Raw genomic sequence first — 24,187 nt, forward strand, 5'->3', positions numbered from 1 at the left:
AAGAGCAAGGACAGAAATCGTCTCATTTCAATTGAAGGTGAAATCCGTGTGTGCTTATCTCGTTCAACCCAGAATTGAATATTTGTGCAGCAAAATAACAAGCATAGTTTTCACACGCTAGGCTTATATTTGAGCCTGATAATGTCACTTAGTAAAAAAAGATTTTTTCAAAGTCTTGTATAAAATTGTGTGATTGGCTATATTTTTATTCATATGCTCTAGCTTATGGTTTTTAAGAACTTTAGTATTCAACGTTGTCAACATTTTCATGTTGTAAATAGCATTAATTAATATCACTTTACAACTTCTATTTAGATTAAATCTACTGAGCCTACCTTAAGAAAAATTAAATCCTATTTTGCTAAAGCCAGTTATTTTACAGAAATTTCTTATGTTTTCCTTATGAGTTTTTAAAATTTATGTAAGATTAATTTCAAGAAAGGTAAGCGAAGCTTATCTACCCGATATTTTTCAAAAGTTGGATAAAATACATTTTCTGCTCAAAAGAGCATTGACAATTATTTTTGGATAATTATATCTACAACTTACTGATCATGCTAATGTACCGTGAATTGTAGATATAATAATTTTTACGCAGGGGTTCCCTGAGACCTGAAAGTTATTTCAAAGTGTTCCTTCAGGGCAAAAAGATTGAGAAAAGATGCCCCATACCATCAGGCTCCTGAACTAGTGTGGATATATGAACTTGGTATAATTCTGATCTGATTCTCACCGACAGAATCACTTTTAAGGATTCTACTACTCGTGTCCTTGGTATTTTTTTAACTGACGAATATGAGAGAGATTAATTTCAGGGTGCTTAGGGGAAAATATGGGGGAAATTCTGGTGTTGTACACAGGGAGTGATGGGTGTGTGGAAGTCGCTGCCAGAGGTGCTGGAAGAGTCAGAGACTTCAGGGATATTTAAGAGACTTTTATTGTGGGACAAAGATGATGGATAAAAATGGAGGTTTATATTGGAGGGAGGAAGGGTTATAATAATCTCTGAGTATGTTAAATGGCCAGCATAACATTGTGGACCGAAGGGCCTGTTGCACTGACTGAAGGAGAGTTGTTGTCTCAACAGGAGTTGCCTACTCATGGTGGAAGGTCCAAACACCACAGATCATCATAGCCTCAGATGGTTCCTGTGTGCAGATCCCCTGCACCTTCTCTCATCCCGCAAACTATCCACTCGCTGAGGTGAAGTGGTTGAAGGACAACAAGACTCATGGGACCCTTGTCATCGATTCCAAAAAGCAATCAGACCCTCAGTTCCACCAGAGAGCTAAACTCTACCCACAGTGGGAAGCCCAGAAAGACTGCACGTTAACTATTACTGATGTGACCCATAGGGATGCGGGCCGGTACTACTTCCGAATGCAGAACAACAATCGTGAGAAGTTTTCCGGACCGGATGGAGTCCTGGTAAATGTATCAGGTATGTCCACACTCTGGATTCCTAATATTCCTGTCCTGAAGAGCATCTTCTTTTACTGATGCTCTGACCTGTGTATCAGATTGGGAACACCGAGCATGGCTGCAATCTCTGTATTCCTGCGTTAGACCACACTGGGAGCATCGTGTACAGTTCCAGTCTCCGTATCCCTGGGTCAGACCCTCACTGGGACCATCGTGCACAGTTCCAGTCTCCATATTCCTGGGGCAGACCCATACCAGACACACCAGGCAGTTTTAGTGTCCTTATCCTAGAATTGGTCCACACTGGAAACACTGCACATGGTACCGGTCTCCATATCCCTGTTTAAGCCTCACTGGGAGCACTGTACATATTCCGATTTCGATATCCCTGGGGTAAAGCACACTGGAGTCCACTGCAATCACACAAACTGATTAATTCACTCTCTCTTTCTCAGATGTGTCAAACTTGTCAATTGTTTCCGCACCTGAGGAGATCATCGAGGGAATGGAGGTGACATTAACTTGCTCTGTGAAATACGGCTGCCCAGGTCACCTGACATGGACAGGTTCAGACAGATTAGCTGAACAAACTTCAACAGAACCTCAGCGCAGGGACCAGAACGTCGCGACAACCAGCCTCACTCTGAGCTTTGTCGCTTCCTACCGGGACCACGGCAGGACACTGAGTTGTGAGCAAAGGTCCTCACTGGGAAAATCTCTGTCCCAAACTATCACCTTAAACGTGAAGTGTGAGTATTGGGAGCTGCTGAGTGTCACGGCAACAGACAACGACCTCGGCTGAGTGAGACCCATCATCCCTCATGTCAGAGTGAGGAGGGTCAGGGTCTAACTCTAGACCACAGACTGGGAGGGGTGGTCAGGAGACAGCACAGTGGGAGGGGTGAAGAGAAGGGACATTACGGGAGAGTCAATGGACTGTTATGAGATGGATAGTGAGAAGGGAGTGCTCTGGAAGGGGTAGTGAGGAGGGAGCTCTTTGGGAAGAGAGTGAGGAGGGAGCGCTATGGGATGAGCAGTGAGGAGGGAGCACTCTGGGAGAGTCACATTGTGCTCCTCTGCTCTGTGGAGGATAAACACTTTCTCTGACGTTTGGGTCTTTTGGTTCCACAGATGCTCCCAGGTTTGTTCACCTCACCCTCTCTCCCTTCAAGACCATCGGTTTCCGTGATTCTGTGACATTGGAGTGTGTAGTCGGGGACAGTAACCCTCCAGTAACAAGCTACAGATGGTATCAGTCAAGTGGTGCAAATTCCAAGATTGAGGAAACATCAAGTGGAACATATCGGCTCTACTATGCTGATAGAGACACGGAGTACGGATGTGAAGCCATCCACTCAATAGAAAAAGCCACCTCTGAGAGAACTAAACTGCCGGTGTATGGTTTGTATCGAGGGCTTCGGCCTTGTTATATTCATCAGCCAGCTGTCCTGTGTCCTGACCCAAACTATCCCATTCAACCATCATCCATTCACTCAGCATCCTGCACCGGACACCACCGTCTATCGCCGACATCCCTCCCCATATCAGTGACCCCATTCTGGTCCCTAGACTCCCACTGTCTCTGTAACCCCCTCCGGACTCTACACCCTCGGCTCCTACACCCTTGCCCATCTCTGTGACCCCATTCTGATCCGTACACTCTCTGTTACCGCCTCCAGACCCTAAACCATAAGACCATAAGACCATAAGACAAAGGAACAGAAGTAGGCCATTCGGCCCATCGAGTCTGCTCCGCCATTTTATCATGAGCTGATCCTTTTTATCCTATTTAGTCCCACTGCCCCGCCTTCTCACCATAACCTTTGATGCCCTGGCTACTCAGATACGTATCAATCTCTGCCTTAAAGACACCCAATGACTTGGCCTCCACTGCTGCCCGTGGCAACAAATTCCATAGATTCACCACCCTCTGACTAAAAAAATTTTTTCGCATTTCTGTTCTGAAAGGGCGCCCTTCAATCCTGAAGTCATGCCCTCTCGTACTAGACTCTCCCATCATGGGAAACAACTTTGCCACATCCACTCTGTCCATGCCTTTCAACATTCGAAATGTTTCTATGAGGTCTCCCCTCATTCTTCTAAACTCCAAGGAATACAGTCCAAGAGCGGACAAACGTTCCTCATACGTTAACCCTCTCATTCCCGGAATCATTCTAGTGAATCTTCTCTGTACCCTCTCCAACATCAGCACATCCTTTCTTAAATAAGGAGACCAAAACTGCCCACAGTACTCCAAGTGAGGTCTCGCCAGCACCTTATAGAGCCTCAACAACACATCCCTGCTCCTATACTCTATTCCTCTAGAAATGAATGCCAACATTGCATTCGCCTTCTTCACTACCAACTCAACCTGGAGGTTAACTTTAAGGGAATCCTGTACGAGAACTCCCAAGTCCCGTTGCATCTCAGTACTTTGAATTCTTTCCCCATTCAAATAATAGTCTACCCATTTATTTTTTCTGCCAAAGTGCATAACCATACACTTTCCAACATTGTACTTCATTTGCCACTTCTCTGCCCATTCTTCCAATCTATCCAAGTCTCTCTGCAGACTCTCCATTTCCTCAGCACTACCGGCACCTCCACTTATCTTCGTATCGTCAGCAAACTTAGCCACAAAGCCATCTATTCCATAATCCAAATTGCTGGTGTACAATGTAAAAAGAAGCGGCCCCAACACTGATCCCTGTGGAAAACCATTGGTAACCAGCAGCCAACCAGAATAGGATCCCTTTATTCCCACTCTCTGTTTCCTGCCAATCAACCAACGCTCTATCCACGTATGTAACTTTCCTGTAATTCCATGGGCTCTTATCTTGTTAAGTAGCCTCATGTGTGGCACCTTGTCAAAGGCCTTCTGAAAATCCAAATATACAACATCCACTGCATCTCCCTTGTCTAGCCTACTGGTAATTTCCTCAAAAAATTGTAATAGGTTTGTCAGGCAGAATTTTCCTTTAAGGAATCCATGCTGAGTTCTGCCTATCTTGTCATAAGCCTCCAGGTACTCTGTAACCTCATCCTTGACAATCGACTCCAACAACTTCCCAACCACTGATGTCAAGTTAACAGGTCTATAATTTCCTTTTTGCTTCCTTGCCCCCTTCTTAAATAGCGGAGTGACATTTGCAATCTTCCAGTCCTCCGGAACCATGCCAGAATCTATCGACTTTTGAAAGATCATCGCTAATGCCTCTGCAATGTCCACAGCTACTTCCTTCAGAACACGAGGGTGCATTCCATCTGGTCCAGGAGAATTATCGACCTTTAGCCTATTCAGCTTCCTGAGTACTTTCTCTGTCATAATTGTGACTGCGCACACTTCTCTTCCCTGCCACCCTTGAGTGTCCGGTATCCTGCTGTCTTCCTCAGTGAAGACTGATGCAAAATACTTGTTCAGTTCCTCTGCCATCTCCTCATCTCCCATTATAATTTCTCCAGTATCATTTTCTATCGGTCCTATATCTACTCTCACCTGTCTTTTACTCTTTATGTACTTGAAAAAGCTTTTAGTATGCTCTTCGATATTATTTGCTAGTTTCCTTTCATAGTTAATCTTTTCTCTCTTAATGACCTTCTTGGTTTCCTTTTGTAAGGTGTTAAAAACTTCCCAATCCTCTGTCTTCCCACTAATTTTTGCTTCCTTGTATGCCCTCTCCTTAGCTTTAACTTTGGCTTTGACTTCTCTTGTCAACCACGGTTGCATCCTTTTTCCACTTGAAAATTTCTTCTTTTTTGGAATATACCTCCCTCTTTTTTGGAATATAAACCCCTCCCTGACTCTGTAACGCACCCCCCCACCCCAACATCTCTCCCTGTCTCTGTGACCCCTTTCGGCCGCTACACCCTTACCCGTCTCTGTGACCCCCTCCAATCCCTACACCCCTTCTCGTCTCTTTGACCCAACCCCCCCACTGGTCATTACACCCGTCCTCGTCTCTGTGACCCCCCCAGACATTACATCCCTCCCCCTCTCTGTGACCCCCTCTGGCCCCTATACACTTCCCATCTCTGTGAACTCATTTGGCCTCTACACCCTCCCTGTCTCTCTAACCTTTTCCAGCCACAACACCCCTGCATTTCACGGTACCCCTCTCCAACCCCTACAAACCACTCTGTCTCTGACACCCCATCCAGCTCCTACACTTGTCCTGGTCTCTGTAATTCCTTCCAGTCCCAAAACCCTCTCTACCTCCGTGACCCTCCCCAACCCCTACATCCCTCCCATTCTCTTGTGATCCTCTCTAGACTCTACACCCCTCCCAGTCTCCGTGACCTCCTCCAGTCTTTCCATTCCCCATCTCTGTTACACCTTTAGACCCCTCCCTGTTCCTGAAACTCCTCTGACATTTACATTGCTCCCTATCTCCATAATCCCCTCGGCCTTTACACCACTCACAGTCTCTGTGATACCCTCTGGCCCTTACACCCTCCCCCCCACCTCTGTGACCGTCTCCGGCCCCTGCACTCCTCCACCTCCCTGATGGGATGTGGTCCCATTCCAAGGTGAAATCCTCCCTTTGTTCTCTCTTCGTCGTCTAATTTTGGGGGTGTGGGCTTTCTGGTTTTGATGTTCATGATGTTCCACACTGAGACTTGTTTCTTTTCAGGGAGTTATAGCTGGGCAGTGTGGACCCCCCTCTCACTCCATGCCCGGGAAGGGTCTTGTGTGATAATTCCCTGCCTGTTCCACATTCCTGCAACCGAAAGGAGATACACAACGGCCACTGGGATCTGGTTCAAAGACTTCAATTACAAAGGGACTCCAGTGTATCACACCTCCTCTGGAATCGGTGGTAATTATACAGGACGGGTCGAGTTCCTGGGACACATGCAGAGTGAAAACTGTTCATTGAAGATCAGGAATTTAAAAGAATCCGATGGTGGGAAGTATTATTTCCGGATTGAAGCATCGGCAGATAAATGGTCAGATCCAATCGGGTTCACACTCCTGATATCTAGTGAGTTAATAATTTAATGTTCAGCCCAGTATCAACGGTGTCCTCTCTCCCCCGTAATTCCTCCAATCTTTGCTGCTTCTCTCCCTTCTCTTTCCCCACCCCTAACCCATCCAGTAGAGTCACAGAGTTGTACAACATGGGCAAACAGGTCTATCGGCCCATCGTGTCCCTGCTGCCCAGCTACAATAACTCCATATGTCACCGCTCAATCCATAAGGTCATAAGGCATAGGAGAAGATTTAGGCTATTCAGCTCATCACATCTGCTCTGTCGTTCCATCACGGCTGATTTATTATCCCTCTCAACCCCATTTTCCCTTTCTGTGCCCCTGCTCTGGCTGTTCATGTGGTCCTTTGGAAAATTTGTCAGCACTGTGAGAGTGTGTATCACTCCCAACTTCACATCCCACCATTCCCCAAACCATTGCAATAAAAACTCCCCTCCTCAAATACCCTCCTTCTTCCCATCACCTGTGCCACTAGATTTAGTGACCTTCATTATGAGGAAAACCATCCTACAGCCTACTATCTCCATTTCCCTCATAATTTATCTTGATTTATCGCCCCCATCCTTCTCTACTCCAGGGAGAATGGACACAGCCCCTCCCACCTCTCCTTGACACTAGAATGCTCCATTCAGGACAACATCCTGGGGAATCTCCTCTCCAGTGCAGTCACCTCCTTCCTACAGTGTGGTGACCAGAACTGAACGCAGTCCCGAGGCTGTGGTCTGTCCAGTGTGTTATACAGTTGTACTGTAACCTCACGGTTCCTGTATTTTATGCCCCAGTTAATGAAGACAAGGATCCCAATCACCTTCTCACCACTTTATCCAAAGAGAGCCTGAGATTAGCTTTATTTTTCACATGTACATCGATAACACTAAAACATACAGTGAAGTACGTTGTTTGCATCAACAACCAACACAGACCAAGGATTTGCCGAGGGGAGTTTGCAATTGTCACAATAATTACAGTGGCAATGCAGCATGTCCTCAGCTTGCACACCCTGCATCTTTGGGATGTAGGAGGAAACTGGAGCAACATGATCATTAACAATGTAAAACATTATGCTAACCACTGCACTACCATGCCTGTATCTTCAGGGATTCCAGTGATTGTACACTGAGGTCTCTCTGTTCCTGGGAATTTCCCAGGATCCAGCCATTTGCAGTGTAGGTACAGAAACCTGAAGTCCTACAGTCTGATATGGCAATTTGAGAAGCCGCCAAGAGTAGTGAAATTAGCCCAATACATAACGACACATCACTCCCCACCATCAATAGTATCTACAAGATGTACTGCCTCAAGAAGGCAACAACAACCATCAAAGCATCCTCTCGTAACTCCCATCAGGCTGGAGGTTCAGAAGTCTGAAGTCCCACACCACCAGGTTCAGGAACAGTTACTTCCCTTCAACCATTCGGTTCATGAACCAACTACAACAACCACAATCACTGCCTCAGTACTGTCACACTAGGACCACTTTGCACTACAACGGACTTTGTGTTTTTGTTCTAATTGTGTTTTCTTGTAAAACTACAGTGAAATTCATGCTGTTGTTGTGAATGCTGCTTAGAGTGTGCCTGTGGTGCTGCTGCAAGTAAGTTTTTCTTTGCATTTGTCCGTATGTGGTCATTTGCAATGGACAATAAACACAATTATTCCTCCTAAGTGCATCCTGTCACACTTATCTGGATTAAACTCCATCTGCCACTGTTCTGCCCAGTTTACCCACTGGAAGGTCAAACTTGAAGGCAGTATACAGGTTTAATGGCCAGACTCTTAGCATTGTGAAGGAACAGAGAGATCTTGGAAGTTCAAGAGCTGTGAAGTAATGTTGCTGCTCTATTAAACGTGTCGTCAGATCACACTTAGAATATTGTGCCCAGTTCTGCTTCTCTCATATCGGAAGGAAATGGAAGTTCTAGAGAGGGTGCAGAGGAGATTTACCAGGATGCTGCCTGGACCAGAGAGCATGTCTTATCAGGATAGACTGAGTGAGCTGGGCATTTTCCCTTTGGAGTGAAGGAGGATGAGAGGCAACTCGACAGAGATGGATAAGATGATAAAAGACACAGATAGAGAGGAGAGCAGAGGCTTTTCTCCAGTTTGCAAATGGATAATGCAATGACTTAGAAAAGTATAGGGGGAATGTCAGAGGTAGGTTTTAGCACAGGGAGTTGTGGGTGCGTGTACCACATGACCAGGGGTTGTGGTAGAGACAGATGCATTCGGGACATTTGAGAGACTCTCAGATAGGCACAGGGATGAAAGGAAAATGGAGAGCTATGTAGAGGAAAGGGGTACATTGATCAAAAGGTCGGCACAATATCGTTTGCCGAACAGGCTGTATTGTGTTGTACTGTTCTATCTTCTATGATCACTTTCAAACTTTAGCGTCTTTATGTCAATAATATCACAATTTTCATGTCTTTTGAAAATTTACCAATTGGACTTCCTTTGCCGATATCCAATCAGTACTTTGGGAGAACTGTGATTTCCTTGTCTATTATTGTCACATGTACGCCGAAGTACAGTGAAAATCTTTGCTTTGGATGCCAGACATTTCATCACATCAGTGTATCGAGATAGTGCGCTGACTACATCCATCACCTCTCCTGCAGTCTCTGTCAGGTCTTACACACTCAGAGGCCACTCCATTGGGTGCACCAGCTCATTAACGTAAATATCTAATCAGCCAATTATGTGGCAGCAACTCAATGCATAAAAGCACACAGACACAGTCATGAGGTTCAGTTGTTGTTCAACCAAACATCAAAATGGGGAAGAAACGTGATTGAAGTGACTTTCCTCGTGGAATGATTGTTGGGGCCAGACGGGGTGGTTTGATTATTTCAGAAATGGCTGGAAGTTTCATGCACGAAAGTCTGTAGAGTTTACATAGATTGTAAACGTTCCTACATATCGTGTGAAAACAAAAAGAATACATTCTGTGAGCAACACACATCAAAGTTGCTGGTGAACGCAGCAGGCCAGGCAGCATCTCTAGGAAGAGGTACAGTCGACATTTTGGGCCGAGACCCAAAATGGTCAGAGGAGGATGGCCAGACAGGTTCAAGCTGACAGGATGGTGACAGTAGCTCAAATAACCACGTGTTACAACAGTGGTATGCAGACGGACATCTCTGAGCACACAATAGGTCAGACCTTGAAGTGGATGGGTGACAGCAGTAGAAAACAACAAGTATTCAAACCTTACCTATGTCCATGTGCAGGTTGCCATTTTGATCTTTGTTGGATTTTCCTCTCTCTCTTGTTACTCTCTTGCCTTTAAATGTACTTATAAAATGCTTTGGGTCTTTCATTCATCTTCTCTGCCAGTGATATTCAAAGTCTCCTCTTTGCTCTCATATTTTAAAGTATCCCTGCAAATTCTAAATTTCTAATGTGTGCTAATTTTTTCTGATCCAAGCTTCAATATTCTTCAATATTCCGGGCTCCTTGGAGTTCCTGATACTTTTCATCCTCATGGGAATACATTAGTTCTGGCCTCCATTGCTTCATTTTTGTATGACCTCCACCCGTCCTCAGCACCCAACCTGGGGCACTCCCTCCTCACCGTCCCCTCCACGGTGCCCTCTCCTCAATGCCCCTCCCACGGTGCCCTCTCCTCACTGCCCCTCCCACAGCGCTCCCTCCTCACTGCCCCCCTCAGCAGCGCTCCCTCCTCACATCCCCTCCTGCGGTGCTCCCTCCTCACTGCCCCTCCTGCAGCGCTCCCTTGTCACTGCCCCTCCCTGCCTGTGACCGTGGGGAATGCCCTTCTGGGGTGTGGGATCTGAACGCAGCTACTCTGAGACTGGGAAGAGGGAGAGGGAGGTGGGTGGGGATGTGTCAGCTGCTTTAACCCTTGCAGGGCCACACATTGTTTGCACGGTTTGTTCCACAGGGAGTCTGGAGAAACCGGTGATCAAGGTACCTGAGCGTGTGGTGGAGGGAGAAGCCGTATCTCTGACCTGCTCTGTTCACTCTTACTGCCCTGAGGACAATCCTGTGTTTGAGTGGCACCTCCCTGGTTTCAACATTCCTCAGCTGACTGGGAAAGTATCCCAAGTTTTCCAGGATTACCACTGGATTTATTCCCACACTGTGGTGTACACACCAATGCTCGAGAATTCCCACCAGTCAGTGAAGTGTGTGGCCAACTTTGGACCCCAAACACTGTCACGAGAAACAGAGATCTCACTGGATGTGAAGAGTAAGTTAGAGAGTGTAACCGCAGACCAGAAACACCTCGACTTCTCATCCCCATCATCCTACTGTCCTTCAACATCTACTCTCTCCATCACTATCTTCCCCTACATTTCTGTCCTTTCTGTTCCCCCTCCCACCCCTACACCCTTCCCTGTCCCTGTGAAACCCTCCAGCTCCTACACCCGGTCTCTGTAACTACCTCCGGCTCTTAAACCCCTCTGCATCTCTGTGACCCCTTCCAGCCCCTACACACCTCCCTGTCTCTGTGAACCCTCCACTCTGTCACCTACACTCCTTCCCATCTCTGTGATCCCCTCCCTGTCTCTGTGACTCCCTCCAGCCACTAAACCCCTCCCCATCTCTGTGAGCCCTCCACTCCATCCCCTACACTCTTTCCCATCTCTGTGATCCCCTCCCTGTCACTGTGACACCCCCTCAGGCCATGACACCATCTGACGCACTCCCACCCAGCCACTACACCAAAAACCACTCCGCTCCCCACCACCAGTCTTTGTAAACCCCTCTCTGTTTCTGTTTAACTCATTCCCTGTGTTTTCAGATCCTCCTCGAAACGTCACCATCTCACTGTCAGTAAACTGGCGAACAGACACTCAGAATATTAAGGAAGGGGATAGAGTTGTCCTCAATTGTAACTCTGCCCCAGCTCGCCCGGCAGTCAATGAGTACACCTGGTACAGAGATGGAACTGAACTCTGGGGACAGAGGAGTGGCAGCCTCCAGTTTTCACCAATATCTCACACCGATTACGGGACGTATGCCTGTCAGGCTTCCAATGAAGTGGGGAACAGCAGGTCAGCGGAATTCACAGTGACGGGCAAGAGTAAGTGTCAGACAGAAATAACATTGATTTGTTTGGACGAGGTGCATAACAAAAGTGGAATTTAAGTCGTACATACTGCCTGACTCCATATCCCCTGGGTCAGGCCCACACCGAGAACACCGTGCACAGTTCCCATCTCCATTTTATAAAGAGGACTTGATCTATTGTTGTAGATGCAAATATTCACTGGATCATCGAACAATCAGAGATGTTTCTATGGTGAACTGTGGAACAAGGGTTCCTTTGAGTAGACTCATGTGGAGCGGGGAACCAGAGGGAAATGATGTAAAATCCGATGGGGAATATAAGTGAACCTCCTCTCACGCCGGAAAGCCATTTTCAGATGGATTTTGTTCTGACAGGGAGGGGTGAAAGTGGGAGCTGAACAAACAGAGGAGAGGAGAATGGAGATATGAGAGGTGACTTGGTAGAAGATGATGAGAAATAGAGTGGATAGCCAGAGACTTTTTCCCAGGGTGGAAATGTTGACATGAAGGGTTAGAATTTTCAGGTGATTGGAGGAAAGTACAGGTGTATGCCAAAGGTAGGATTTTTCACAGAGAGTGGCGGGGATGCTGCAGATATGTTAGGGAGATTTGAGAGACAATGAGACAGGCCTGTGAATGAATGAAAAAATCGATAAATGTTAGAGAGATTGACTTTGCCGGAAGTACCTCAGCACATGCAGTGCAATGCATTATTTTGCATCAATGACCAGCACCTTCTGAGGTACAGTGGGGTAGCCTGCAATTGTCACAAGTTTTCCAGCACCAACATAGCATGTCCGGAACTTCCTAACTCTGACTGGTTGGTTGTAGACTGTGGGAGGAAACTGGGGCATCTCGAGGAAACCCGCACCATCACGGGGAGAAAGTACAAACTCCTTGCAGACAAGGAAACATACTGATCCCCAATTTGACAGCTGGCTCTGCAAAAAGGTTACATTAACCATTATACTATCATGGCCATGTGGGAGGGAAGGGCTCATCTGGTCTTAGTGTAGGTCAAAATATTGAGATAACAATGTGGGCTGAAAGGCCTGTACTGTTCTATGTTCTATGCGATGGGGGAGGTGACAGAGAAGTGGTTGATTAGCATAGAGCACACACCCCACTGTGGGTCGAGGGATCTAATGGGTGTATCTGCTGGGTGGTCAAACTTAATGTAAAACAATCCAGAAAATGCAAACACTGACCAGTTCCTAACTGAGGTGTTGAATCCTATTCCAGCTCGACCTCTGGGCGTTCGCATTGAGTACCACGTCAATGGCAAACAGACCAGACAGACCAGACCAGTTATGAGAGAGAATGATCTGCTGACTCTGACCTGTGTCAGCACCAAGAGTGACCCACCGGTCTCCCATTACTCCTGGTTACAAAATGGCCAGATTGAGAAGAGCCAAAATCAGGAACTGCGGTTTGACAGGATTAACCGAGAAGAGGACGGCAAGAGATATCAATGTCAGGCTCATAATGAGATTGGAACAACAAGCTCAGAGACCATCACCATCCACGTACAGTGTGAGTAACCCACACCATCCCTGATGGACACCCAGTTATCCCCCGATATTCCGCTGTTCTGTTGCCTGGGGATTTAGGAAGACGGGAAATCCCGTATGCACAGGAGAGAGTTGTAGAGAGGACGTACTGCACTGTGGGAGGACGATCAGGAGAGAGCCGCATAGGCGGGAGTGAGGAGGGAATGGCTGTGGGACGGGGTGAGTAGAAAACACTGTGGGAGGGGGTGAGGAAGGAATGCTCTGCGAGGAGCAGTCGGAAGGGAGTGCTGTGGAAAGAATGTGAAAAGGGAGAGCCACATTGTGGGACAATTGATGAAGAGGGAACGCTCCTGGAGGGGCGGTGAGGAGGGAACGCTGTGGGAGGGAGTGGTGAGGAGGGAGTGCTGTGGGAGGGAGTGGTGAGGAGGGAGTGGTGAGGGGGGAGTGCTGTGGGAGGGGCGATGAGGAGGGAGCACTCTGGGAGGGGCAGTGCAGAGAGAACGCTGTGGGAGGGAGCTGTGAGGAGGGAACACTGTGGGAAGGGCAGTGAGGAGAGAGTGCTGTGGGAGGGAGTGGTGAGGGGGGAGTGATCGGGGAGGGAGTAATGAGGAGGGAGCATTGTGGGAAGGGCAGTGAAGAGGAAGCACTGGGGGAGGAGAAATGAGGAGGGAGCGCTGCGGGAGGAAGTGATGAAGAGGGAGCGCTGGGGGAGGGAGTGGTGAAGGGGGAGCACTGGGGGAAGGGCAGTGAGGAGGGACCGCTGTGGGAAGGATGAGAGAAGGGAGCACCACATTGTGGAAGAATTGATGAGGATGGAGATTCATGCTACCCATGGAAGCTTCACCTTGTGTATTACCGCAGAAGTGTGTTGGGGTCGTGCAGAGGAACCTACACTTTGTCTGGTCCCCAGAATGTATGATGGGATGATGACAAGGGAGCTTCACTCTGTGTCTCACTCTGGGAGTGTGTTACACATGTTTCTATTGCCCATTACTTTTACCCAGTTGATATTCAGCTCAAATGTTTCCCTGTCTTGACCTGTTGTTGTGGGATAATGGGTCTGATTTAACTGAAGGGAGTTTCTTTCTCCAGATGCTCCCACCAACGTGAGAATCACATCTCCCACTGCTGCTCCTGTTGGTCAGTCCATCACACTGTGGTGTGAATCTGATGCCAACCCAGCACCGTACAACTACAGCTGGAGGAAGGTGTGTGGCTCTTCATCAGTTAATCTGCAATGTTATTCTCAGAATTATAGACTGTGGATTACACGGGCAGACATCTCCTGTGATTATTACTGCACTGTGAGGAATTCCATCGGTGAAAGGGAATCTCCACCTAAACGCATCAATGTACAGTGTGAGTAGTGACGTTTCCGACCAGTTACTGCACAGACACACTGTCCCATTCACCCGCCCCATTGCAATACGAATCACCACCATCTTGGCCAATCACTTCATTCTAGCTCCCAGAAGAAAGATCACATCAGACCTATTCCCCAAGACCTCCTGCACCCCCGGTAACCCATTCTCCCCACGTTCCTGTCAATGAACACCCCCCTCCCCCCGCTGATTCTAACACACTAGCAGGGAGCATCATAGTTGTCCATGAACCCACCACTCCTTCACACCGAGGGATGTGGAAGGAAACTGGAACACCCAGGGGAAACCGAAGGGGTCACAGGGAGAATGTACAATCACATATACAAATAATGATCCACTAGGGGTTTCACACCCAAACACACACACAAGCGCACACGCACACACACACACACACACACACACACACACACACACACACACCTCTCTCTCTGGTCTGAACCAGTGTCTCTGGAGCATCACCCACTAGAGGAGTCCCAGTAGACGTGCTGGTCTTCCCATCACCCCTACTGGTGCATAGGCCGCTGACAATAGCTCATCAGAGCCTCTGAACTGGGCTACTATTTCTAGTTTCCCATGGAGACCATCTTCTTGGTGTATCCTTTCCCTCTCAGGGTTCTGTTACAGTGTGCGTAGCTCTGGCATTTTTTATGGTATGGGGTCACTAGCCGATACCCAACCCTCCTCGTTCTGCAGCCAGGCTTGGCACCGTCCAGGTTTAAAGTAAATACTTGAGGCATTCGTTCTGGTGAAGGAGTGTCTTGGAAAGTTACTGACAAGAGACCACGAGGGAAATGGTTGGTGATAAAATGAGAAAGTGAGGAAGGGACAGAGCTTTCAAAGCTGAGATTCAATTCAGTGGGACGTGGTTCAAACACAAAACCGGAGGCTCTTTACGTGAATAGGAGCAGCCCTCGGGGTGAGCTGGGTGAACGAGTGGCACTCAAACCTCGTCGCCAACCAGGACAGAGCCGCCAATCTGACAGGCAGCCCATCCACCGTCGGTACGCAGTTGACATTCAGCCGGAATGTTTCCCTGTTTCAGCGTTTTGCCGTGGTTACAGGAGTTTGATTTTAACTGTAGGAGGTTTCTTTCTGTAGACGCTCCCACCAATGTGCACATCACATCTCCCGATGCTGCTCCTGTTGGTCAGTACATCACACTGTCGTGTGAATCTGAAGCCAACCCAGCAGCGAACTATTTCAGCTGGAGGAAGGTGTGTGGCTCCCAGTCAAGAAATCTGTGGAGAAATAATGGAAAATACGGATTGAATCTTCAAATGGAGGACGCCTCCTGTGACTATCACTGCTCCGCGAGGAATTCCATCGGTGAACAGGAGTCTCCAGGCAAGCGCATCGATGTTCAGTGTGAGTACCGACACTGCAGCATCCTGTTACCACACAGACACAATCGGATTCCCCACCAACCCATCACACACCGAGAATCAACTGTCACCCGCGCTGAAAATTCAACAGAGTCCGACAGCAGCAGTGAGGAGAGAGCGGAGCGCTGTGGGACGGGCAGTGAGGACAGCGTGCAGTACTGTGGGTCAGGCAGTGAGGAGGGAGCGCAGTGCTGTGGGAGGGAGCGCAGTACTGTAGAACGGGCAGTGAGGAGGGAGCGCAGTACTGTGGGAGGGAGAGAAGTTCAGTGGGTTGGGTGGTGAGGACGGAGCGAAGTTCTATGTGACGGGCGGTGAGGACAGAGTGCAGTACTGTGGGTCAGGCATTGAGGAGGGAGCGCAGCGCTGTGGGAGGGAGCGAAGTTATATGTGATGGGCGGTGAGGACAGCGTGCAGTACTGTGGGTCAGGTAGTGAGGAGGGAGCGCTATGCTGTGGGAGGGGGGGTGGTGCCGTCAGAACAAGAAATATTATGTGAACCGCAAATCTTCGCCTCTGATGAAATATATTAACGGATACTCCCGACCAAGCGGTTAATCTGTCTGGCGGACGTGTCAAGAGACAGTGTGGAATGAACTTCACCGCTTTTTAAAACAGAAATTCTTTATTACAAGTACAATAATACAGTACCCCAAATTCTGTATATATACAGAACAGTGACTAACACAATTACTAGACAAACGAAACTGAAATATTCCCATCTCTATCAATGATGGTGCTAATCCCCGAACGGTCCCGGGACGCCTCTGTGGTTGCCGTCGACAGCACGTGTTCCCTCACGATGGTTGCCTGGGCACGCATACACTCCCTAAAATTACCACACCGTCTGCCTGGGTACATCCTACCATAGCATGAGAGAGCAGTAATCCTCCCGTCTCTCCCTCCAACTGACCCAGAACACTTGAGACGAATCCCAGGATCGGCTGTCTTCCAGAGGCTGGTCGGTGAAGTGCCAGTGGCCGGGACCCACCCGAGAGTGAAGAGGAGCAAACTCCATCCACGCGAGGTGATGGTCCGAGCACGACACCAGGTGCATGGAGGATGTTGACTCGCGGGAGATATACGCCCGAGAGATGTAGAAGCGGCGATGCAATATCCTCCCCCTCTAGTCCTTCTTCAGAAAATGCTAGAGTCAGGGTGAGGATCCCGCGGGAGCCTAGTTGCGCCTTTTGCCGACGCTGGGTTGCATTGGAGGCCAGAGCGGTCCTCCACCTTGAGGGTAGAGGAGAAATCTCCGCCGAGGATAATGCCGTCTCCAGCGTCGACGGAGCTGAGCAGAGAGCAGCGAGGACACCAGACAGATTAGGCACGTCTGCTGCACCCCTCACCCAGGGGTATACACGTTGATGAAGTGCAGCGGTAGGGAAACCAACCAGGCGCACGGCCAGGTGGAGCAGAGGGCCGGGAACGATACCCTGGATTATTGTGATTTCCGGTTGGAAGGTTGGGCCATCAGGATCACCATCTCACTCGAGCTGAGGCTGACGGAGCTCATGTAGTCCCCTCCCTGCCAGTCCAGGAGCCAAGTGGACTCGTCTCCTGAAATGATATGGGTTTCCTGTAGGAAACTCGCCACATATCTCCCATCTCTGAGGATTGAGAGATTGTTAAACCTGCTGAGAGAAACCCTGCTACCACTAACCATTCAGACTATCTACGGTGAGCTTCATATCGGGACAACACTAGGCCTCTTGAGCAGCATCCTTCCTGGTGAGAGTGGACTCACTCTCCGCCCTACTCTCCCCAAAAGAGCAAGAGTGCTCCTGGCCTCTGGGCTCATTATCCAGTGTTCTTGCCTCTACGGGAGTACTAACTACTCAGTCCTGAATGGAGGGATCCAGGGCTGTCTCAGTCGCCAGATCAGGGGCAACACCAGCTTCCACCCTACCTTCCCACACACACTCCACCGCCATAGGTCTCGGGGCCACATCCAGGGACCCACCTGGATTCATTCCCCCTCCCGTGACACCCCCAAGTCTACACTCTGTACCCTCTTGGTAGAAGAGCTCCTTCTCCTCTTTGAGATGGAGGCGCACCCGGAACAGGGGTCCCCAATACAGCGACACTCTCTGCTTCCATCACCCCGTCCACCTACGCACTTCCCTGAGCCTCCAGCTGAACTTCAGAGCAAGCTGGTTCCATGGTACAGGACACAGGAGCAGACGTGAGCTCTGCGTTCTCAATGGCCTTCTCCCTATTGGGTTTGGATTTTTTTCTTCGCCCTCCTGCCCTGAGCAGTCTCCTCCCCATCCCCTGCTGCATCCTCCCTGCACGTAGACTCGTTCCCCCACCCAATCCCACAGGGGCAGCAGCAAGTGCAGGGACTGGCAGGATCATTTTGATGCATTGCAGCTCAAGGTAGAGGCTTTGGGCCAGGAACTGGGGCAGTCTCTCTGAAAGTGCCCCACTTCCCCGCAAGTGGGGCAGCGTGGGTGCTCCGAACGTCAGTACACCTGGTAGATTTCCCTTTCGAATCGCATGGTAAATCGACCCTCAATATCCTCCTCCTGCGCCAACTGCATGAACACCTGTCGCCGGAAAGAGATAATGTCACTTGAACTTGTGCCTAACGGCGCTCATTTCGGATATTCCTCGACCCAAGAGGGCAGCATGGGGAAGGAGGACCGCACTGGAGATGAAGGGATTGAGCCTGAGGACGATCTGCAATGTGTGAGCGGTCGTTAGCTCCAACTGTAGGAAAGTTCCCTCCATTCTCAGGCCTCTGCAGAGAGCTTGAAGCACCAACTCATCGGTGCTCATCTATAACACCACCTTACCTCAGTCCTTCTCAGAAGCCAGCACGCTGCCAGCAGCAGCCAAGTTCTCCATGGCCTCCGGCCTCCGGCCTCCGGCACTCTTCTAGAGTCAGTCCGGAAGGCAGACGCATTGCACCCCACGTTTAATCGACAACAACCGAAACAGGGCACTGTGTGGTTTTAGAGACAACGGCCTTTGCATTGTTCCTCGGCGGGGGGCGGCGGGGGGGGGGGTCCACTACTCCCTGGTGATCGATCTGGTATGCTGAGAATACAGTCCAAATACAACACGTCATATACCCTGAAACAGTGTAAGCGGCTATGTCCGCTGATAAAGTCACAAAAAAGCGACTGGTGTCCCTTGCTGGAAAGTTTGGAACTTCTCGCAGCTCACCCAAATCCTGCTGCGTCCGCAGATCCAGTTGCCTCGAGGTTGTGGGGTCCCATGACAAACTGTCGCCGTCCTTTGCTGTTTAGACTGCGAGAGGAAGATGGAACGTAATCTTCGAAGTTGACCCGGTGGTCCTTTTGACAAAACGTTAGCGAATTCCAACTCCGGGAAAAACTCCGTCGGTCCCCAAAAATCCCCCCCCCCCCCCGTCCTGAAAAGGTCAAGATGCCCAGGAAACACTTCTTCATTCACGCCGACCCAGATGCATGACGAGATGGGGGTTGCGGCAGATTCGTTCGGATGTTAGTTCGAAAACGAACAATTTCTTTCTCCGTCGCTTTGTTGTAGCAGCAGCTCTGGCAATATGCCAGCCGCTGCGGCGAGAGACTGCGCAGTTAGCAGCCGCCAACAAATGCAGTCCAAACAGGCAGATAAACTCCAGAAGAAGCTCCTACCGTGGAACAGTTACTCACTAAGAAGTTCGGGAGTCCTGCGGGACCTTATCTGATGCCTCAGGATAACTTTATCCAACGGTTTTCTTATGGTTTCTCCCAGCTCCATCAGAAAAACTCCACACTGTGTCTGATCCCGGGAGTGTGTGATGGGACAGTGTGGAGGGAGATTCACTCTGTGTCTGATCCTGGGAGTGTGTGATGGGACTGTGTGGAGGGAGCATCACACTGTTTCTTAACCCGAGCGTGTGTGATGGGACAGTGTGGACGGAGCTTCACTCTGTGTCTGACCCAGGGAGTGTGTGATGGGACAATGTGGACGGAGCTTCACTCTGTGTCTGACCCAGGGAGTGTGTGATGGGACAGTGTGGAGGGAGCTTCACACTGTTTCTCAACCCGAGCGTGTGTGATGGGACAGTGTGGAGGGAGCCTCACTCTGTGTCTGACCCCTGGAGTGCTGTGAGAGGGGCAGTGAGGAGGGAGCTTCACACTATGTCTGACCCCGGGGGTGCGTGAGGGGACAGTATGGAGGGAGCTTCACTCTGTGTCTGACCCCGGAGTGTGTTACACAGGTTTCTATCGCCCGTTACTTTTACCCACGCTGAGTTGATATTCGGCCCAAATGCTTCCTCGTCTCAACGTTTTGTCGTGGGATTCGGGTATCTAATTTAACTGAAGGGAGTTTCTTTCTGTAGACGCTCCCACCAATGTGAGAATCACATCTCCCGCTGGTGCTCCTGTTGGTCAGTCCATCACACTGTGGTGTGAATCTGATGCCAACCCAGCACCGCAGTACTACAGCTGGAGGAAGGTGTGTGGCTCTCGGTCATCAAATCCGAGGGGAAATGATAGAAAATACGTATTTTATGTTAAAATGGGGGATGCCTCCTGTGACTTTTACTGCACAGTGAAGAATTCCATTGGTGATCAGGAGTCTCCACCGAAACACCTCAATGTGGAGTGTGAGTAGTGACACTGTTCTATCCTGTTACCTCACACACACAATCTGATTCCATGACAACTTGACACAAACACAAACAAGAGAAAATCTGCATATGCTGGAAACCCAGGGCAACACGAGCAAATTGCTGAAAGAACTCGGCAGGCCAGGCAGCATCTATGGAAAAGAGAACAGTCGATGTTTCGGGACAAAACCCTTCAGTAGGACTGGAAATAAAGAGATGAAGGGTAGAGTTTAAAGGTGTGGGTAGGGGAATGAGAACCACAAGCTGATAGGTGAAACCTGAAGTGGGAGGGATGAAGTGAAGAGCTGGGAAGCCGATTGGTGATAGAGATACAGGGCTGGAGAAGGGGGAATCTAATAGGAGAGGGCAGAAGGCCAGGAAAGAAAGAAAAGGGGGATGAACACCAGGAGGAGGTGATGGGCAGGCAAAGAAATAAGGTGAGAGAAGGAAAAGCAGATGGGGAATAATGAAGAGGAGGGGAGGCATTACCAGAACTTCAAGAAATCAATGATCATGCTATCAGGTTGGAGGCTACCCAGATGGAATATAAGGTGTTGTTCCTTCAGCCTAAGTGTGGCTTCATCGTGACAGCAGAGGTGACCATGGATTGACATATCAGAATGTGAATAAGAAGTGGAATTAAAATTAGTGGCCACTGAGAGATCGTACATCTTCTGGCGGATGGGGCATAGGTGCTTGGTGAAGGGGTCTCCCAATCCATGTTGGGTCTCACCAATATACAGGAGACCACACCGGGAGCACAGGACACAGTATATGACCCGAGAAGACTCACAAGTGAAGTGTCTGTTTGGGGCCCTGAACGAGGGAGGAGGTGTAGGAGCAGGTATAGCATTTGTTCTGCTTGACGAATGGACAACAGAGTCGCATAAGGGGCAATCCCTGCAGAAAGCAGAAAATAGGGAAGAGGGAAAGAATTGATTGGTGGTGGGATCCTGTTGGAGATGACGGAGGTTCAGAGAATTATGTGCTGGACACAAAGGCTGGTGGGTTGGTAGATGAGGACAAGAGAAGCCCTATCCCTGGCGGGGTGGCAGGGATGAGATGAGAACAGACATGTGTGAAATGGAAGAGATGTGGTTGAGGGTAGAATCGATGGTGGAAGAAGGGAAGCCTTTTTCTTTGAAAAAAAGAGGACCTGTCCTTCGTTCTGGAATAAAAAAGCCTCATCCTGAGAGCAGATGCGGCGGAGACAGAGGAAATGAGAGAAGAAGATGCTGTTTGAGAGAAGTGTCTGATTTAAACTCTTCCCAAAATTAATTCTGACTACAGTACTTAATAATTGACATTTCACCAGAGAGTTATTCACAATTCAACCCAACATCAGACCCCACACCCCTCCCCATCACTGTAACCCTTTCTGACCCCCGCGCCCCTCTCCCATCATTCTGCCATTGGCAGCCAAACTTACAGCGGCCTGTTCCTCAGCTCCACGTTCCCTCCTTCACCCTCTCTGACCCTCTCTGACTCTCTCTCCCTGGCTCCCTCGCTGACCAACTCCATAGATCTCCCTCCCCTACCCTTTCCTCCTTTTTGGCTCCTACATTCAGTCTCTCCTGTACCCCTCCCATTGCGAAGGGATTCCTCGACACCAGCCTGATGTGACCAATGTTTGTTTCCTTTGTACTCCCTCTTTCACGATGACCTTGTGACATTTTGTTACAGGAAGTTATTCCCATCTATTTCTCATTCTCATTGGCGATCGTTGGTTTTGTGAACATTTACCCAAGATTTGCAGTTCCCCTTAACATTTGGAATAACTGGAGGAGTTTTTCTCTTAAACAATCCACAGATAAACCCGAGGATGTGAAAATCCTGTCCAGTGATTCTGTGGTCGAGGGATCACAGGTTACGTTACGATGTGAGAGTGTCGGGGATCCACCTGCAGACACCTACCAGTGGAAGAAGGTGTGTTCTGGGATGGAGATGAGACTCGAAGGATCCACGCGTGAGCTTCAGATCCGGGTCTCAACCGAGGATCAGTCCTGTGCCTATTATTGCAGAGCTGGGAATGTGATTGGAGATCAGGAATCTGAACCCAAACGCTTTAACGTTCAGTGTAAGTATTCACATTCTGATAAAACCTTCACCTTCATCCGAACCGCCGCCTGGCCCGAGTGCGAACCTTCATCCCTTCCTCCTCAAACCCGAACCTGGCTGTAACCTCTAAACTTTGCACTAATTCCAAACTCCCAAAAGCCTGCCCCTTGGCTCAATAGTCCACCCCCCCCCCACCCTAACATATAATCTCTGCCCTTGCCCTAAACCCTAACCCCTGCACTTTGCCCTAATTCCTAACCCCTGTTTCCTGCCTTAAACCAACCCATAACCTCTGCCTGAGCCCGAACATCTTCCTTACCCATAGCTCCTGCCCTAACCACTAATTCCTATCTGCTGCTCTAATCCGCAACCCCTGCACTACCCCAAAGCCCCTCAGTAATCCTGCCCCCTGCCCCCACCATAACCCCTAATTCCTGTACCTTGTACTAACTCATATTCCTTACCTTCACCCTAAACCATGCCCTATACCGCAATCCCTGCACTAACCCTGAAACCCTAGTCAAAGTATGTCAGGCTGTGTGTGTGTGTGTGTGTGTGTGTGTGTGTGTGTGTGTGTATGATTTCTCGACACTGTGGTGTGGAGACCAAAGACAAGGTCTTTGGAAGTTCGGGGAATTCCTCCCCTCTCCCTTTTGCCCTGTGCATGTGGAGTGTAGCGCTCACTCATTGCCCTGGGGAGGGGCTCGGGATTATACCAAATACGTGTTTCTGGGGATTGTATGTGTGTGTGTGTGGGGGGGTGCTGGTGCGGGAGGGGACCAAGAAACACAACAGTCTCCTCGCCAACCATACATTCAAACTCACACACAGCAGGATGGTCAATTGAAGTGCCTGCGCGTTTAAAGGGGGAGGGGCAGTCAATAGCCAGTAGTCAAGGTCAAGTTTACTGTTACAAGGTGTGTAGAGGGGTAATGAAAAACTTACTTGCAGTAACATTACAGGCGCACAGCATCCGTAACTGTTCTTCAAATCCACAACCCCTGCTCTACAACGTTCACAAGAAAAACATAAATTGGACATGATTTTTTTTTACCGGAAAGAACATAACTAGATCAAAAACAGAGTGCAAAGTGGTCCTATACTGAGCTACTGATTACGGTTGTGCCGGTTGGTTCAGGAACCGAATGGTTGAAGGGATGTAGCTGTTCCTGAACCTGGTGGTGTGGATCCTCAGGCTTCTGTACCTCCATCCTGATGGGAGCTGTGAGGTGATGGCACGGCCCTGATGCTGGGGATCTTTGATGGGTGTTGCCTTCTTGAGGCAGCGTCTACTGTAGAAGGCAACATCCAGGGTCAGGCAGGATCACGGCAGGAACAGGCCATTCGGCCCACTGTCCATACTGACACTCAACTACCCTTTTCCACTAATCCTTTCATTCCCCCTCCCCACCCATACATATGATGTCAATTAGCACCCCTGCTCCCCAGATTCGACCCTCAGACGCTCCAGCAGGGCAATTCGCAGCGGACAATTAGCGCATCCAGTCCGCACTTCGCCGGGATGGATAATGAAGATCGCCCTGAAGAAACCCAGTGGGTCACAGGAAGAACGAGCAAATTGCACTCACACCAGCTCCGCCCCAGGCACCTGCTCAGATACACACACGCAAACACATACAGGCACTTGCACAGATACACACACGCAAACACATACAGGCACTTGCACAGATACACACCCGCAAACACATACAGGCACTTGCACAGATACACACACGCAAACACATACAGGCACTTGCGCAGATAAACATACACCTGCGCAGGAAGTTCGAAGGGAGACAGCTGTAGGATTCACCACTCCCCCTGC

The 24,187-nt window shown here is 49.2% G+C and overlaps 1 protein-coding gene across 5 annotated transcripts in view; it reads left to right on the forward strand.

The window, feature by feature from the left end:
* Positions 1 to 24,187, forward strand: part of LOC134350888 (B-cell receptor CD22-like) — a 55,245-nt gene that overhangs the window by 19,040 nt on the left and 12,018 nt on the right. For 4 of the 5 annotated variants that reach the window (XM_063056687.1, XM_063056688.1, XM_063056690.1 and 1 more), the window contains 10 exons: positions 1,088 to 1,441; positions 1,878 to 2,171; positions 2,554 to 2,823; positions 6,054 to 6,404; positions 10,316 to 10,624; positions 11,180 to 11,461; positions 12,691 to 12,981; positions 14,052 to 14,318; positions 15,440 to 15,706; positions 22,115 to 22,381. In XM_063056687.1, coding sequence (XP_062912757.1) covers positions 1,088 to 1,441; positions 1,878 to 2,171; positions 2,554 to 2,823; positions 6,054 to 6,404; positions 10,316 to 10,624; positions 11,180 to 11,461; positions 12,691 to 12,981; positions 14,052 to 14,318; positions 15,440 to 15,706; positions 22,115 to 22,381 — 2,952 coding nt within the window. The remainder of the gene's footprint in view (positions 1 to 1,087; positions 1,442 to 1,877; positions 2,172 to 2,553; positions 2,824 to 6,053; positions 6,405 to 10,315; positions 10,625 to 11,179; positions 11,462 to 12,690; positions 12,982 to 14,051; positions 14,319 to 15,439; positions 15,707 to 22,114; positions 22,382 to 24,187) is intronic. The other variant, XM_063056692.1, reaches the window with a different exon arrangement.

This window comes from Mobula hypostoma, chromosome 8, assembly GCF_963921235.1.
Source record: "Mobula hypostoma chromosome 8, sMobHyp1.1, whole genome shotgun sequence".
Taxonomy (NCBI): domain Eukaryota; kingdom Metazoa; phylum Chordata; class Chondrichthyes; order Myliobatiformes; family Myliobatidae; genus Mobula; species Mobula hypostoma.